The sequence below is a fragment of the Vicugna pacos genome, chromosome 2 (genome assembly GCF_048564905.1).
Source record: "Vicugna pacos chromosome 2, VicPac4, whole genome shotgun sequence".
Taxonomy (NCBI): domain Eukaryota; kingdom Metazoa; phylum Chordata; class Mammalia; order Artiodactyla; family Camelidae; genus Vicugna; species Vicugna pacos.
In genome coordinates, this window is record NC_132988.1 from 51,550,107 (window position 1) to 51,568,993 (window position 18,887).

Sequence of the window (18,887 nt, forward strand, 5' to 3'; positions counted from 1 at the left end):
CCCAGAGAAGGAAAGATATTCTAAAATTAAATATCTGGAGCTTCAAGGAATATATCTATGAATTAAAAACAAAATAATTTTTTAAAACATATGTGAGAAATATTAGCATGATTTCAATTTTGGGGATATGTATACCTTTGAAAAGAAGGTTATGGATGCTTGGCAAGTCCAGTGACTCAAAATACATAGGTTTTCAAGTTCATATTTTAAACTCTTTCTGGGACCAGTAACCATACAGCCTCTTACAGGTGGACTCATGCATGACACAACAGAGATATTAATTATGCATTCTATAGTGTTATCATTAGAATATATTTTATTTTACTTCACACAAACTCCTTACATCCTTTATTAAGCAAAGTTAATGGAAAACGAGTTACCTGGCTCCCATGAAGAGCAGCTTCCCCAAGATACTGAAAGATGTTGAGGTTACTTCTCCTTAGAATGCCAGAACCAGAGTAAAGAATGTCCAGGCTATAGGTAGATGCCGAGTGGGGACTACCTAATGACACACACACAAAAAAAACCCTGTAATTTAACCGCGGTTCCAGCAATACCCGGCTGGGGACGGGCAGGAAGGGAGGACCCCTTTCTGGGGTACGTACGTTCTATGTAGCCAGTATAGGCAGAAGAGGATCCAGTCTTGGCGAAACGGTCATAATTATGAGCAATCATTTCCTTCAGAACTCGACGGACCATTTTGCTGTAACACATAAGAGAAAAAAGCTGCACATTCATTGTAATGGCTGTTTCCCAAGTCAGATGTGGAAAGGACCCAAATCCTCCGTGGAAAAAAGAGGGGGCCAAATTTTCCTCGTGCCGCTCCGAGACTTGGGAGGTGCCAGCTGGAGTGCCAGCACCAGGACGAGGGCTTTCCCCTTCATTCCTCGGATTATTCAGTTTGGTATCACAATGACAGCAAGGCGAGAACACCCAACTATGAGATGGCTTAAGCTGACGGATGGACACACCTCAGGAGTGGAAAACACGTGCTCTTTGATCATCGTGGTTCTGTTGTTAAATAGTACATACTTTTAAGGCAAGTTGTACCAAACTGGAGAGGTTACCCAATATTTCTTTAAGTGTTTTCCTATACCTTCTCATGTTATCACTGGCTAATGATATTAATAGTAAACTCCCATAAATTTCTTCTTTTTTGGGGGGGGAGGGTAATTAGGTTTATTTACTTATTTTTTTAATGAAGGTGCTGGGGATTGAACCCAGGAACTCGTGCATGCTAGGCATGCACTCTACCACTGAGCTATACCCTGCCCCCTGTAGTTTTTAATTGAAGAAATGTCTCAGTAAAATCCAATTGTCTCCTCTATAGTAAGTCTTAAAACTTACCCTGTGCCTCTATTTTGTCTACCTGTCTAATTAGTGTTGAGATCTTCCTATTTGTGACTACTTAACACTAATCATATCAGTAATAAGAAAATTATAACAACACAGCAAAAAAAAACCCATTAAAATAATCAACTAAAGAAATATAGGTCTAGATCTGAGTTAGAACCTTATCAAGAGGAAGGAATGGATATAGGGTTTTCCCCCAAGTATCGCTCAGTTATAGGATTCTAGCCTGGAGAGGAAAAGATGAAGAGCTGTCCGCTAATATTCAAAGGGTCGGGATGTGGACGGATGATTAGATCTGTGCTGCTTCACTCCAGGGGTAAAACCAGGGCCAGGAGGAAGATTTCAGTTATGCAAAGTAAGGACTGGTGAGAGTCTCTGATGGATGACACAGGTTCCCTCAGAGGTGGTGAACCTCTGCCCACTGGAGCGGTGCAACTGAAATCTGGACACCACCTGCCGGGAGACAAGACCCCCGCACTGGAGAGTGATACCAAGCAAGGGGGACCTTGACATCCTTTCCAACTCGGACATTTGCAGTTCTGAGGATCTGACTGCCGTGCTGGCGATGGCTTCCTCATCTTTCCCTGGTTGCTCTCGACTCCATTGCTTCCCCTTTACTGTCCCCTGAATCACTAGGTTCCCAAGACAAGGGCAGCAAATACATCCAGAATCTCCTCCACTGAGTCTCATAAAACCAAACAAAGCAATAGAATAAGTTGAATCCACTGAGCTAGGAACCCATGGCTGGAAAGAGATTTTGCTTTTTGTCTCCATCACTTATCTGACCCTCCTTCCTTCTTTGCCCTGCTCTTTTCTCTCGTCTACTTACTCCTCCTGTTTCTTTATCTTTCAGTCTTATTCCTTGCTTCTCTTTCCCTCATTCTTTTACTGCCTTTTTCCCCCATTTCCTTTCTCTTTATCCATTTTCCACCCTCCCCCATGTCTGTTTTCCTTTTCAACTGGGAACACTCAAATTTGATCTTTCCTGAAGGTAGTGCTCTGCGTGTAACTCAGGGGAAATAGAAATTCCTCCTCCAGCTCTCTGATTTTAGTGAAAAAAATTCACCTCAGTGAATTTGAGAGGAGAGACTTGGTAACTGGAAGGAAGATGAATACAGCAAGAGTAACTGAGAGCAGTGAAGTCGGCTGATCACACTCTTCATATTTTCAATAGTTCTAAAATGTGGGTCACATCTAAGGTTTTAAACTCACATGGTAAATTCATTTGATCTGTCATAAATGAAGCATCAAAGATCCCTAACATTTGGAAAGTTAAGATGAAAGGCCATTTGGTGAGAACTTACCTCATCTTATTATGCTAGTTATAAAAATAGTCCTATTGAAAATATAGTTGGATTTTAAAACATTGCTAACATTTGGTAATACAATATTACCAGATCGAATGGGAAACCTAGAGGAAAAATCATACCCAGAGTTTCAAATCATAGTGCCAAAGTGAAGTTGTAAAATCTGGCCCACCAAACAGTTCTCTTATGGGAAATTTGGCAAACTCCGGTTTAATGCAACAGAACCCAGAAGAAAGACCACACCATTTTTATCAACCACATGTGCACCACACTAACATACAAATAAGCTGGGACAAGCAGAGACTGGGGCACTGTTTCCTACCTGGCAGGCATTTCAAAACGTAGGATGTCTTGGATAATAGAAAGCATGTATTTATTCATTTCTTTGGGAAGCTCCCCAATAGAGAGCAGGATGTTTTTTACTTCCATGTAGGATGGATTGTTGTTTAAAATGACAGCAGCTGCAGTTGTGCGCACAGTCTTTTCGTGAACTTTACGATTCTGATGGTATATCCTGTTCAAAGTCTTCTTCACCTGTTTGTAAGATGTTCAAGCTTAGTTAGTGCACATTTAGATTTTTTAAACTGATATTGTGACAGGAATAGTTAATGTTCATAAAAAATAGATGTGTGTTCCTATATTTCCTGCGTTCCTTTGCAGTTAGGTTGGGGTCATTGTTCTGGCTCATGGACCACAAACAGAATCTCTGTGGGTAACGTCTGGGCAGAGGTAGTTGAGAGCTGGCATAACTTCTCCCTCTCTTTCTTAGGCATAGCATGGATGAGAAGCTGAGATTTTGAGGTTTGTTTGTTATTGAAGAACATCATGGTATTACCTAATATAGAGTTTTAAAGACATAACTGCCACATGGCAAAGGGGCCCTGGGAAGAGATGTCTGTATAAATTTTTATTTCCTTATCAGAATCTTACCTTCTTTTTTTTAATTAATAAGCTATACTTTTTAGAGCAATTTTAGGTTTACAACAAAACTGAGCTGAAAGTACAAAGTTCCTCTATACTTCCTGCTCTCCATTCCTCCCCATCTCCACCCCCACACACAACCTCCCCCTCCATCAACATCCTGCACCACACTGGCACATTTGTTATATTTGATGAACCTATATTGTTACACCATTATCACATAAAGTCCATAGGTTATATTAGCAGACTTTGTCTTTTTTTCTGACAAAACATTATTACCAAAGAAAATTTGCCAAAATAATTGCATTCTGTGCCAATAACCAATTTCATTGGTTACTAGCATTGCCTAACAATATGTTGTATATGGAGCTCTGTAGTAGGCATTTATAAATATGTCTTTCAATTCTACTTGCTTCTGCCTTTTTCTGTCTCCCCCAAATGTTGACCTTCTTCTCAGGTATATAGTAGTTTTTTTAAAAAATAAACAAACTCACCTAAGCAAAAACAACTGGAAAGAGCAGAGCTAGAATGTATATGCAGGTCTGTCTGTCTCAAAAACCCATGATCCTAATTATCATACTTCACAGCCTATCAACTTTGACACAAAATTTAGCTGCAAATTGGAAACATAATTCTCAGCAGGCAATTTATTTTTCTGTTTATAAACACTCTCTGACCTTAAAAAATGTTTAATTTGGATGCTTCCTGAAAATGCAGCTCTAGGGACCAACATGGTATAATGCTTAAGCCAGGTTATTCCAGTGTCAAAAATTTAAGGGCATCTTAAAACTTATGGAAGTAAAGATATTTTGGAAAAAATTGTTTCTTAAAATAAGAGAATATGCTTCCATATTTATGCTTTGGGATATAAGACATTACCTATTAAAAGTGGGAGGCTGCTTCAGAATAGACTTAAATTCAATTTAAGGGTTATTTCTAAATAGGAAAGAGATTGTTGGTTTGGGGGGAAAAATTGGGTAACTTCAGAGGAGCTTGCATTTGACTCATGATTAGGCATGCTTGTTTCCTTTCATGAATGTTGCAAATATTCTTGGAGAATTTACCTCATTAGTTATGAAAGGGGCTCCATATCTCTGGAGAGTGGTGGTAGCGAGGTGGCTGACGGGCCCTTCTCCTGCCTCCGCATACTTCAGAAGCAGCGGGATGCCTTCTGGAAACAGGGCATTCTTCAGAGCCAGCAGGTACATCATGGTGTCCTCCTTTTTCTCTGCTTTTTCAAGTCCTCCCAAGATTAACTTCTTGGCTTCTACCACTGCCTAAAACATCACATTCTCCGTTAGAGATATGCATGACCATACACTAAACAAAGCTTGAGCAAGATCAGCTTTACACTTGGGTCCAAGAAAACATTAGAAAGTTTTGCACTGGTCACCTAACTGAGGTACATGATGAAAATGAACAAGGAAAGCTTGACAAAGGTGGTGTTGTTTTTCTAAAAAATGCATACATTAACATATTCTTAAGAAGCAATGAGGGTAATAACAGACATATTTACTTTTGAACACATTCTGAACGTATGAAAATCGTTTTTAAAATTCCCTTGTGATTGATGATTCCTAAGACAGCCCATTTGTTGAAATTTCTAAAGCAATGGTTAGATGGTGCCTAGGTGGTGGCACACACTTCTTTAGTAACAACTTTGGTGAAAGCACTTAGCACTTGACAGTAAGGTTTTGTTCTAAATGTTTAAAAAGTGCTTGTTTCCACTTGATTCCAACTTTCATTAATGCTAACATGCTGCTTGAAAGGCCTTTTTTAATGCCTTTTATGTAGCTACCTTGGTTTGGTTCTTTTCAAACACGCTCTTTAATCAGAAAAGGGCTCTTTTTCTGGCCTAGGGGAAGAAAAAAAGGAACTGAGTACAAGTTAATAGCTTAATGGAAAAGTAAATTAGAAATAAGGACATCTAGGCTCTCATTTTACATTTCCTACTACATATGTTTTAGGGGCTTCAGTATCATCTTCAAAATAAAGGTTCCTAAGACCTAATTCATCGAAAGGATTTATAAACTCTGAAATCAGGCTGCAGGTACTTATACACACACACACACACACACACACACACACACACGCAGTGGGAGAGATGAGGGGAGATATAAAAGGCGCCTAACTAGAATGAAAGATGCTACACTTCATATGTAATCAGAGAAATGCCATTTCTCAACTATCGGATTGATTTTTTTAAATTCATAAGTTTGGTTAACATACTTTGTTATTGAGGCTATGAGGAAGTAGGCATTTTCACACATTGTAAGTGAATTGTGTAAAATGTTATGATTTCCGTGGAAGAAAATTCAGCAAAAGCTAACACATATGCATTTTGATCCAACAACACTAGCCCTGAAGCTACAACTCCAAAAATAAAAGAAAATGTACCTAAGATTATTCATTTAAGCAGTATTTGTAATAGCAAGATAGTGGAAACCACCTAGTGACTATACATAGAAGATGTTGAATAAACTGTGGGGTCTCAGTTTAACAAACAAGGAGTACCACGCAGTTGTAAAAGAAAGGAGGAAGATCTCTGTGAACCAGTGTGGGGTGATTTCCAGGGTATACCGTTAAGTGGAAAAAATGAGATACAAGAGAGTGTATATAGAAAGCTATATTTTAATGCAAGAAAAAAGAAATGAGTGTGTGTACATCTGCTTACTGTTGCAAAAAAAAAAAAAAAAAACCACAGGAAGAACCCAAAACTAATGATACTGCTTACATAAAAAAGTAGGTGAGAGTGAGGGGGAGGGAGGGCAGGAAAAGGAATGAGATCTCTTTGAGAATACTTTTAAAATAAAGTTTTGACTTTTGAATTGTGTTAATATTCTATATATTCAGGAAATAAAATGAAATCAACAAGGATGAGAGATTGCTAAAATTGAATTTAAACAGAAACAAATGAATATAAATGTATTGAAGACATAACTAAACAGAAGAGAATTACAAAAGAATTAATCCAAGCAATGTTTGAACATAGTTCTCTGACTGTATACCTTTATTGGAATATATTCTAATGACAAAAAGAACTGAGATGAAGTCTTGATCTTTATTTAAGTCAGTTTGTTTTTTGTAGATATTGGTGTAGCAATTCCAAAACTATTCTGTGTGTGTTTTAGGACTGAGCAAATAAATTTATTATATTGATGTTCTTAAAAACCAGGGTCCTCGCTGTGGGAGAAGAAAGGTATAATTACTGGATGGTGGAAGGAGAGAAAGAACCTTGTAGTAATGGATTGGAATTAAAGGTAGCAATATGAACCCGCAATTTAGTAAATATAAAAATGTATTTTGCCCATCATAAGCGCCTAGGTGCAATGACACTCAAGTAATGAGAAGTCGAAATTTTCAGGGGTAAAATGTCATATGTCTGCAACTCACTCTCAAAGGGTTCAACCAAAATAAACTAAGACAAAATAAAACAGAATAAGATAATTCAAATATGGCAATAAGTTAACAGTTGGCAAATCTAGATGAAGTAGGTATACAAATATTCAAGGAATTGTGCTATTCTTACCACTTTTCCACAGGTTTGTATTTTTTCAAATATAAATTTGGGGAAAGAATGAACTGGGATGCAGGGAGGTCAAAATGTAAGCAAAACTAAATAGAAAAAAGAAATATGGGCTTAGTACTCATTGTGATCTTGTCTAGCTGCCATTTGAACTGTCATAAGGTAACAGCTTTCATGAAAGTAAATGCTGAAAAGATCTAGCACTTGATAGAATGGCAGGTACCACTTGGATAGTTATAAGTATTGTGTGCCCAGTAGATAACTTAAATTTGTGTTTAGAATACATTATTTTCTTTCTGTCCAGATGCCTCTGAGATGCAAAAGAGATAGAAGAATATTCCACAGCAGAAAGTTGAAAAGAAAATTTGAACACTTACTATGGTCCATTTGGTGGTCAAGTCTCATTATGTTCAAAGATGCATTTTGTAAAAGGTTGCTCAAAAACATTAACAAAAGTGAATGACAGTGATAGTGGATAGTTTAAAGCTACCTGCAAGGTAACTTTAAAGATGTGATAACCAGACCATCCCAACATCAGAAGAACTTTAAAAGTAATCCTTTGTTCTGTTTGCTTCTCATGCTATATGCCTCCCTTGGGTAATCCCATCCTTCCCAAGGTTTCAGCCACTCTCTATTCGTGATCCTAACTCCTTTTCTGGACTTGTAGATGGGTGTGGACATCTGCCTGTTGGACAACTCAACCTGGTGGCCCAAAGAATTCAAGCATGGCCAAAACAAATTAATAGCTCTAACTCCCTCCCACCTCCAAACCAGGTTCTATAAAAAATTTTACTTAAGTGCATCAGTATACATCTAGTATCCTACCCTGGGAGCTTATAGTCACCTAGATTCTCACCTCTGAGACCCCACATCCCATCAGTCACTTACATACTATTGACTCTACCTGCTAAATGGCTCCTGAATCTGTCTCCTCCACTCACCTCACTGCACCTACATTAATTCAGACCTTTACTAATTCTTGCCCAAATTGTTGCAAACATTTCCAATCCAATCTCACTGATCTCACTGGTTCTAATGCAGCAGGCACCCAGTCCATATACCATTTTGCTTCTTTTTAAATAAAAAAAAACACAGTGTGTCCTTCACCACCTAAAAACCTCATTATTCTCCCTTCTCTCTATAGAATGAAGGCCAGACTCCTTAGCTTGTCATGAGGAAAGATCCAGCCTACCTCTCTTCTCTCTTGCTCTCTTCCCTGCATCCCCATTCCCACCTGTCTGCCCCACAAACATATATTTTATGTTCTAGCCCCACAGAATTTCTCACTGTTCCCAACCATACATTTGGGCCTTTACATATGTTACCCTATTTCTCCTAGAATGTCCTTTATTCCATAAAACTGTCTCTTCACCTGAAAAGTTCTCCTAGACTAAGCTATTTAATATCATCCTTTTGTGAAAACTTCCCCAACACTCCAAAACAGAATAGTTACATCTGCAGTAATCTCAGAGCACTCCTTTTATGTTTCAATATCATTATTAATCTGTCTGCATTTATAAACAGACTAGGAGTTCTTTGAGGATGGTAGAATATTATATGTATCCTCATATTGTGGGGTTAGAGACATGCCTAGCACAAACACTCATTAAATACTGCGGAGTGGATGTTTTTATATGTGAGTTTTGTGTTTAACCAAGATATCTGATATATTATTACTGAAGCAACCCAGCTCCTCAAATAATTATAGAAAATTGAAAAATATAAGAAGTCATATTTCTCTGATGTCATAAAAGCCATACAAATTTGATTTCTGCCAGAACTTAATAAGCTGAAACTCAAACATTTTCAATGCTGTTGGGTTTTTTTTTTTTTTGGTTTTTTTTTTTTGGTGATCTTTTTTAGACTTAGTTTGCATTCTAGTTGTGAGTTACCTCTTTTGGAACTGTTTAGTTTCAAGATGTTGTATGTATCGTTTTTTAATAGCAAGCACACAGTAAAGAAAATAACAGTGATGTCTTTTGGAGATAGAAGAAAAATGCTGACCGAAAGCTGGCCATATAATAAATGTGAACAGGAAAAAGACTATATTTTTATACATTTAATATCTTTAGTTGCACTATAGAAAGATGAGCTTATTGGATATGAATCCATTTGGAATTTCCATATTTAGTTACATCCATAAAGTGAGTGTTTTCTTTAGTTATTTTTTAATGAGAAAGATAAAAATTGATAGTCACTCGGGCAAGTGGAGAGCATTTGAGCGAATGAAATTAAAACTCAGATGAGAAGTTCTGAAGTAGCTAGAAGTCAGTTTCCACCACCAAAATTCAAAGCTGCAAGCCAAACTTGCTGTCAATGAACGTCTGCTCTGGAAAGTAATCTAATATTTTCTAAGAACAAGAACCCTGTCATACATATCTTTCAAAGCTGAGTACATAGTAGGCATGCAATAAAGATGATCGACGGGGGATTAATGGACTGTTCACTTTTTAAGAAGTATTTATTGAACGTTATATATGTACCAGACAACATTTTAAGCAACTGGTGTTGAAGGAACAAAGACCTATTTCTGTATAGAACTTAGACTTCGGTAGGAGGCAGAAATAAAAAATAAATGTCATAAATAACTGAATTATAAAGTATGTTAGATGGCAATAACCGCTGTGCAAACGGCGAAAGCAGAGGAGCGTAAAGGGGACTAGGACGGCACCTAGCGGCACTGTACCAGTGGCGGGCAGCACCGTGAACGCTAGATAAGATGGTCTGGAACTACACACATGAAACGTTGGACTGGATTTGCACTTACTTTGAGTTTGCAGCCTTCGTTCTGACACAGCTTCCTGACAAGGGCCCCGATGATGATCATAACAGTTTCTCTGATGTCATTGCTTCCAAAGGAACCTTTGAACTTACTCTATTAGCCAAACAGGGATAAAAATCGGTTACCAAAACATTTAAACACTTCCAAGGGATATTTTTAGTTAAGAAACTAAAAGCTTGAGGAAATCATTTTTATGCTCCTAGATTGCAAAAGCAGAATTTTGCTTTGGGGACACTTATAAATTCGCTACCTAGCTTTGAATTGAAGAGTTAATAGAGTCTTTCCAGGTATTTTTAACATGGGTCTGTAAACTCCTGAGAGGTTTATGAATTGGGTTTTCACTGGGTCAATGAATCCAAAAAATGGTCTGTAAAATTTTATGTATGGGTAAATGAGGGGCTTCATTGCTTTCATCAGATTCTCAAACAAGTTCATTTTCCAAAAAGATTATGAACTATTCCTCTAAATCATAGGTGAATAAGTGCACTTCTGTTTTTAAATCTTGGACTCAAGAGAACTCTAACTTTTGCTTCCAATATAACTTTTTTAATATCAAAAGAATTATGTCTCTTCAATGTACTGAGTATTAAATACCATGAAGATTTTTGAAGTCGAAACAAATCTTTTAAAATCAAATTTTGAAGCATAACCAAGACTTCTCCCTTGTGAAATTTTGTCCCATGTCACATTATTCGATAGGTGAACACAATCTTTAAATTTTTATAAAGTATATTTTATGTTATTTAGAGGAATTGCAAAGAAGACGTTATGTGAAATAATGTACTATACAGTTAATGATTAATGGGTAGAAAATAGTCCAACAGAATTTAAATATGAATAATCAGAAGGCTCTACTTTCAGCCTTCATTCTGATGCTAGCAACTTTTTTTTCTGAGATCAGACGAGATCGGGCACATTCAGGATGGTATGGCCATAGATGCTAGCAACTTTTTTTATTGCAGTATAGTCAGTTTACAATGTTGTGTTAATTTTTGGTGTACAGCATAGTGATTCAGTTGTATATACATATATATATATATATATATATATATATGTCTTTTCATATTCTTTTCCATTATAGGCTATTACAAGATATTGAATATAGTTCCCTATGCTGTACAGTAGGACTTTGTTGTTTATCTATTTTATGTATAGTAGTTAATATTTGCAAATCCCGAACTCCCAATTTGTCCCTCCCAGCCTCCTTTCCCCACCGGTAGCCATAAGTTTGTTTTCTATCTGTGAGTCTGCTTCTGTTTTGTAAATAGGTTCATTTGTGTTATTTTATTTTTTTAGATTCCACATATAAGTGATACCATATGGTATTTTTCTTTCTCTTTCTGTTTAATTATTGCTTAGAATCCCAAGAGCTTTTTAGCAGCTGAGAGCCTTTATTTTCCCAGTGTCCATTTAACTTACAATGAGGGCCCTGAGGAGTTCTTCATCGGGGTGGGAGGCAAATCCACAGGCATAGAGAAACCTCTCCTGGAGGATAATGCTACTGTCACTTTTGAAATCCAAAAAGTCCAAAATGGCATCTAATGAGTCTGAGGTCTGAGCAGAGGTGACAGCATCCACCAGCTGAGGCCTACAGAAAGGCATAGTCATGGACATCAATGCTTAGGGTGCTTAGGAAATTTTAAATCGCTACCATTCATAGATGCCATTAGTTTGAGTTTCCTAAAGAAGTAAAACAAATTTTAATTTAAACAAAAGAAAAATGAGTGACTTTCTCCAAAAGACCCCCTCATTTTATTTTAAACCTCTCCCTTAACTCTCTCCTTTCTCACTCAGTATATACTCAGAATATATAAATTTATTTTACTATATTAGCCTAAGCCAAATAAAATTGGGAGATTTGTAAATCAATTTATATAAATAATATCATAAGTTAGGTTAAAATTCTTTTCTGTATGCATAATATAGAAAAGCCATGGTCCCCCAAATCACTTCTATCTCTAATTAGCTTTGCAGATATGTATATTTCTCAAATGCTTAATTTAGCTAGGGCAGTATTATTGAATGGAAAGATGGGACGTTCTTTTAGCCTTCATTTGTATCCAAGAAAGAAGATTTGCTCATTTCAAAAAAAAAACAACAAAAAGCAACAATGATTAGGTGTGAGCAGACTGGAACCCCTACAAGAAAGTACAGTTACATATTCTACTCATCAAGAATCTTTGGTTGGTTGAGTCTGGGATGGTAGAATTTCTGAAGCTAGTTGTCATAGTGATGAACACATTATATATGTAAATATTTTATCCCACATCTATAAACATACCATACATGTGTTTAATACTTTATACTTAAAAAAAGATATACTTGCTCCATATCATTTTGATCCTAACAAAACCTTTCAGGAATGAAGCAGAGACAGAAAGAATACTTATTAAGTGTCTATTAGGCAAGCACTGCACTAGAAATTTAGGTGTGCAACCTCTTTTTGCTATAACTTCATCTGAAACGTGTAACTAAAACAATAGTTACCTTAGGATTGCTGGGACGATTGAATTACATGATCTGTGTGAAACATTTAGAATCGTGCATGGCACAGTATATATGCTGTTATTAATACGACCACCTCCCTGAACATCTCTGTCAGTTTAATACTAATATTCTCTCTTACTACATGAGGACACAGACTCAGAGTCATTTGTTTCAAGGTTCCTTAGCTGGTAAATGTATAGCTGGGACAGGAACCCAGGTTTTTCTTACTCTGGAGTACATGGTCTTTAGTTACAGTCAGTATTTCCTAAAGTGTTTTTCATGCAACATTAGTGCTACAAAATACTTTTAGAATCAGGATTTTTCAAGGTCATGTAAGTTTAGAATATGTTTAAGGAAACTTAAGACATAATATTATCAGATTAAAGAAGCTGAACATTTCTGCAGCAAAGAGAACTATTTGACCTGGTTTTCCCCAATGCTTTCTAAACTCAGTTGTTCACAGAATTCTTTCTTTCGGCCTACTTGCTAATAATCTGCAAATTACAGGATATGCACAGTAGACCCTTTGGGAAATGTTACATTCCACCTCCCTGACTTTCAATATCCTACAATAAGTAGTAGGAATTATTTTCTGTATTTCACAGATGTTGAAAGCGAAGTTCAGGGAAGCTAAATGTAAATGACTTACTTAACGGTTATATGCTCTTAGAAGTCAGAATTTAAAACCAGGTCTTCTGATTTTATCCCACCATCTTTTCTACTACACTGTGTTACATGTGTGTTACCTATTATATGGTACAATATTGTATAAAGAATCTGATTTCAAAAATACATCATGCAATCATGGAAACTATTGCCACCTTAAGATTTTTAGGCTACAAATAAGACTAAGGTTTAGTGTACTCTCAATTCTAAATTAATTGCTAATTTTTACACTGTTCTAGTCAGTATTTTTGTTCTTGACATACAGATAAGTTACCCTAAAATATATTCTTGATTTCTATGACTAAAACAGAGTCTGAGAATTTTTAATTTTGCATACCTTTCAACTTCTAGTTTACATATTTATTTTTGAAGAGAGTACCCAACTTGTAATTAGTCATACAGAATTCCTACCAGTTTTTTTAAATGTCAAGGCAAATAAATAACAAATACAATCAAGAATAAACAGATTTCTCAGGATTAAAAAAGCTAAATTCTCCTTTTCTTGGGTAACTAAATCCTTTGAACTCAGTGACTACTGTTGCACTGTGTGTGTGTGTGTGTGTGTGTGTGTGTGTAACTTAGCCACTTTCTACTTTTGATTATATTAGTGGCTAGTTTCCACTATTTGGCAAATTAATTGAGCCATGTTCTATATCATCAATTAGGATAATTAGTATCATAGAGTTTTATTTGTACTTTTTTGTATTGCAGACCAAAACACTTGTCTTTACAAAGTGTATTTGTATTTGTGTTTACAAAGTAAATTTGAGAATTAAGTCAACTCTCTTTATTATGCATGTAAAACAAAGCACACTTTCATCAAATATTCAAATGATGTATGTATTTCTTTCCTTTGGATTCTTTTGACTGTTTGCCTCAGGTCTCCATTTTCTTTTTAAAACATGGCTTTGATGGGGATGATCACTGGATAGTTAATGAAAACACATTTTCAATTGAAAAAATCATACTCTTTCCTTGTTTTTATAATCAACTCTGAAATCTTCTCAAGTGTAAATTAACAGCTCTGGGAGCACAATTTCATGACAGAGACATCACGCGAACCATGGTGTCAGAATGAAGCCCTGCCCTTCCTTATGTACCAGTCTGGACCTCAGGAACACTCAAGAAAAAAAAAAGAAGTTCACTCTGAGACACTGCTGAAAACTTGTTACTGCATTTCTGGTCAAGTAACCATTAAATTACAGCATTGTGGTGTAATTGTTCAATGCAAATGCAAAACAACAAAGCAATTGATTTGAATGTGAGACCGTTGGTTAAAAATGGATTTTACTTGTTTAACAAATAACCCAGAAATGCTTTCCTACAGACAGCCCCACGCAGCTCCCAGGGAACTCACAGTACTTCCTTCTTCTCAGCCTTTAGGATCTGGAGGATTTCTTCCTTCTTCGCAGTCCTGAGGTGCTGAACAAACGTCAGGAAGCTTCTGACGGCCTCGGCCTTGGAGAGGTTGTCAGGCTGTAGGTGTGTTCTGATGGACTGCCAGTGCTCCGAGAGCTGTAAGACATGGCCATAGGCCCAGACCACACTCGTCGTTCCGAACATCCACACTTACAGAGGATGTTCTTTCCAGAAATAAGTTTTCCTGTGTATCTGACAAGCACAGGAAGCTTTTTGTATCTTACCTCGGCATACCTGATCGCCCCCTGCACACTCCTGTGACTCTCATAGGCAAATATAGAGGCCGGCTGACCCTGTGTACAATTCCTCTGTAGGAGGACGGCATTTATCTATTAGCGTTTGGCTCGAACGACCTCAAGCTTCTGGGCATGTAGCTCATTCCATGGCTAACACCAAGGGAATTATATCTGAGGCCAGGCTTTGCCTACCACAGTGAAATGGCGCAGAATTTTCATTGACAGCAGGATCTTGGAAGGGGAAAGGGAGCCAGAAGTGCTGAAAAGTTGTGTTTGCTTTGCATGTACTGGGACCTCACTGAAAATCAGTTTCTGCGATAACCTGAGCCCTCTATTTCACCTCTTTATGGTATTGTTTGTGTGAAATGCTATGTGTTACTCTTGCTGAGGTCTGAACTGCTCATTACTTGTACCCTTGTTAAGTAGAGTAGCACTTAGACAAAGCTAACTGTTACGCTACTGCGGTTTTAAAACCAGTAAATAGTTCTAATCGATAACATCTTTTGACTTACAAGTAAGCTAAAGAACTTACTTTTCATAGCTTACCACTTTCCTCCTATTTGTAAAAAAAAATGTGTTAAAACCCATTAGTGACCTCTAACTCTGGCTAATCAGTGTGTTACCAGTTTTTAAATTATTCATTCCTTCTAATAAGCAATAGATGCATATTTTGCTCTTTTTCAAGTCCCATTTGGTTATGTAATCTTAAGAGGATATTCCAAAACAAAATGCCAGTAGTACTTAGCTAAAGATTTACCGGGTCGTTTCTGAGGGCAGAGAGCATATCAATGTGAGGTCAGATTTTTTTCTTTAAAGAGTTGCAATGGTGACATTATAATAAAGTTGGAAAAACAAATTCCTCAAAGATATAAACCTTTCCTACAAAAATGAGGAAACAGTCATCAAAAATCTTAGTGACTCATAACGTTTGATAACAGTAGGGGGAGAAAGTAACAGCATAAGAAAAGATGATTGGTTTCATTAGTAATCTTTCTAAATAATTTCCGTTTCATAGGACATTAGAAAATTACCCTGGAACATTAGATGATTTATAGAAGAAAAACAAAAGACAAAATTAAGTTTGAAAATGATTTTTTTGTTTGTTTCATTTTGTTTTTTCCCTTAATTCAATTTTGGTATATTTGAGAAACTAGTAAGGAATTAATCTTGTACTTTGAGTAAATTATGGTTTTTGTTCTTGATGATTCTACTCTTCTGAAGACTAATAACATCCAAGAGAATAGCCTCTTCTGGTAGCTACAAACAGCGTGAAACCAAGGGTTTGCCCTCCTGACGAGAGGTTAAGTATTAGGAAATTCTGGAGCCCAGAGGCATTCCTGTGCCTGTACATCCCAACTGATTCATGTAATAAATGAGATTTCTCTTTGCTGAATTAAAAATGTTGCCAGATGATCTACACCCTACCTTGGAGATGTGCTATCTCATTTCTGGCTGTAGTTGCAGGGGAGGTTGGGGTGTGGTAAAGAAGTGTTCCTAATTTAGGCAGAGAGCTTGGTATTCTTTTTTAGTCCTCACAGCAATTCTCAGAACACTGAGCCCAGTAAAATATCTCACCTATGAACATAACATATTGCTACCAAGTGGCCAAATTTCCAAGATTCGGATCCCTGTCCATGATCTTATACCATAAGCTTCCCCCTAACTTCGTCAGGCCCTTATCCCCCTGCATTCTAGGTGCTGCTTTTAAGAAGATGTCCTTACGTCATAAATGTTTTATTTGAAATGAGTGGATGGTGATCATTCGTTAATTCTTGTTGTATTATGCATCACCTTAGGTGCACGGTATCAGGCTACTGCCATTATAGCTCAGCAGTGCCCTTATAGTTTGGAAACTTTCTTCAGATGAATTCAAGCTTCCATTGGAGACAAAAGGAAAGCAGATTTTTAAGCCATGATTATTCCCATATTTGGCCACACAATGCAGTTGCTCACACTTACAGAAAGGCATCCTTTGCACTCGCTCTGGAAGACCTGGCCCATGATGGGAATGGCCACATACTTTGAATCGACTGCTTTAATGATGGCCGCAACCTGCTTCCCAGGCAGCAGTCTTGGGCCTGCTTCTGTTGTCTTCAGCTCCAACTTCTGCCTGCACCACGAAGCAAGAGAAATATCCCGTTAGCAGTTAGTTATTTTGAGTGAACAAGCTACTTGTTGCCATTCTTTTGGCAAACAAGACACTAATTTATTCAAATTATGTAAGGCCCTATCTTCCAAATGGCGATATCTCCAGCAGTGACTGAAATAATTATGAAATCAAGATAATTAAGAAATCTTTCTGGAGAAACAGCTTTATTCAAAGATTTGAAAATTTAAGTCAGGATCTTCAAAATATTACGACAAAAGACTAGAGAAAAGACAATTTGCATGGATGCTGAACAAGATATGTGATGTCATCTCTTTTGGATTTAGCCCAACTCTCTGAAAATGGTATCTTTAATGCAACCACATGTTGCTTATTAACTAAGACCAGTAGGAAATCTTATTTTTCAAAAATGGTCTCAAAAATCTTTTTGTCTGATATGCTCTTTCAGAACCTTGCCTCTCTCCCTTCAAGAGTAGAATTTGCATCCCTCTCCTTGAATCTGGGCAGGATGCTGTCACTGCCCCATGCACAGAGGACAGTGGAAGTTACAGTACATGGCTTGTAAGGCTAAGTCATAAAAGAGAATTCAGCTTTCACCTGGCATGCCGACAGCACATACTTGGGAGACTTGAGCTGCTGTGTAAGAAGTCTGGCTACCTAAGGCTGCCACGCTGAGAGGCACATGGAGATAAAGAGAGATGCACAAGGATGCACAAGGAGGTTGAATCTCCCAGACCAGACACTACATAGGTGAGGGAGCAACCTTGCACCAGCTCTGGTCCGTGACTGTCTGCAGTGGCATAAGACACCAAGCAAGTCATGCCTAGCAGGAAGCCCCTAAATTTTGAGGCAGAATGACAAAATGATTGCTGCTTTTTACAACACTAAATTTAGAGTGATGTGTTATAGAACAGTGGAAACCTGATAAACCTAAGCAATTAGAAATATTTATTTTACATGAAAATACATGAAAACAATATAGACATAGTACAGAGTAGAAGGCAAAGCTCTACTCCAGATGAGACTTCAATCAAATTTCAATGAAAAAGAATATGAAAACGAATATATGAATATATATGCATGACTGGAACATTATGCTGTACATCAAAAATTGATACACAGTAACTGACAATACTTCAATTTTAAAAAAATTCAAGCATTTATGGTTTGAGGCACTTCTACCAAGATTTTGCATCCATTCACCGCTGACGTTAGGGTTGCTTCAAAAGAAACATTTGAGAAGCAATGACATAAGATGTAATTTCCATTTAATGCTAGAAATTGTTCTTCTAAATTCAAATCTGAAAATAATACATACTCTTAGATTTGAAATTCTAGTTCTTAAGCCTGTGAGAACTATTCTGACCAGAGAAATTTTCTCAAATTGAAAAAACAGGCTTGAATATGTAAGTACTGCTATAAAAATCACATCAAAAATTATGTCACATCACCTTTGCTACAGAACTTTTTATATGTTTATTAATAGCAATAACAACAACAACAAAAAATCTACAGGAGAGAACATGCAAATGCCACCTCTTTTTAACTTTAAAATTGGAAACATTTGACAGAGAAATTAGAAAATAAGCTAGAATGAATCAACTGGCTTGCCTTTTTAAAATTTACATTTTATTCAATAAACAATTTTTAATAAGATTCTTAAAACTTCAAGTGTTTAATGCATGCCACATATTATTATAGATGTGAAAAGTAAAAATGAATAAGGTATAATCACTGTTTTCAAGGAGCTCACAGTCAAAATGAGGAAACACTATATATGTAGACATATTTTTAAAAACCAAGTTTAACCAAATTTAAAATATATCAAAGAACAGGAAAGAAAATTTAAATTTCAGCATTGTCTTACTTCGATACTATTTTGCCTGCAATGGTTTGTAGAAAATTCAGTTGCAAAGCACGTATCTCTTCTGCAAGTACAGCTACAATAAAGCTGTCTTCTATCTTATAGGTAGTGACAGATGTGGCTTTCGAAGTGACACCCAGGACCTAAATAAATAAATAAGTATATATATGTGGTGGTAATAAGCAGTCAGCTTTTTATCTTTGAATCAAGCAAACTATC

General features: G+C 36.8%; 1 protein-coding gene across 1 annotated transcript in view; it reads right to left on the bottom strand.

The window, feature by feature from the left end:
- MTTP (microsomal triglyceride transfer protein) overlaps positions 1–18,887 on the bottom strand; it is a 43,761-nt gene that overhangs the window by 10,244 nt on the left and 14,630 nt on the right. The window contains exons 6-14 of the mRNA XM_006208931.4: positions 18,672–18,811; positions 16,657–16,807; positions 14,400–14,557; positions 11,309–11,477; positions 9,875–9,982; positions 4,646–4,858; positions 2,983–3,194; positions 606–703; positions 381–502 (exon numbers count right to left, since the gene is read on the bottom strand). Coding sequence (XP_006208993.1) covers positions 381–502; positions 606–703; positions 2,983–3,194; positions 4,646–4,858; positions 9,875–9,982; positions 11,309–11,477; positions 14,400–14,557; positions 16,657–16,807; positions 18,672–18,811 — 1,371 coding nt within the window. The remainder of the gene's footprint in view (positions 1–380; positions 503–605; positions 704–2,982; positions 3,195–4,645; positions 4,859–9,874; positions 9,983–11,308; positions 11,478–14,399; positions 14,558–16,656; positions 16,808–18,671; positions 18,812–18,887) is intronic.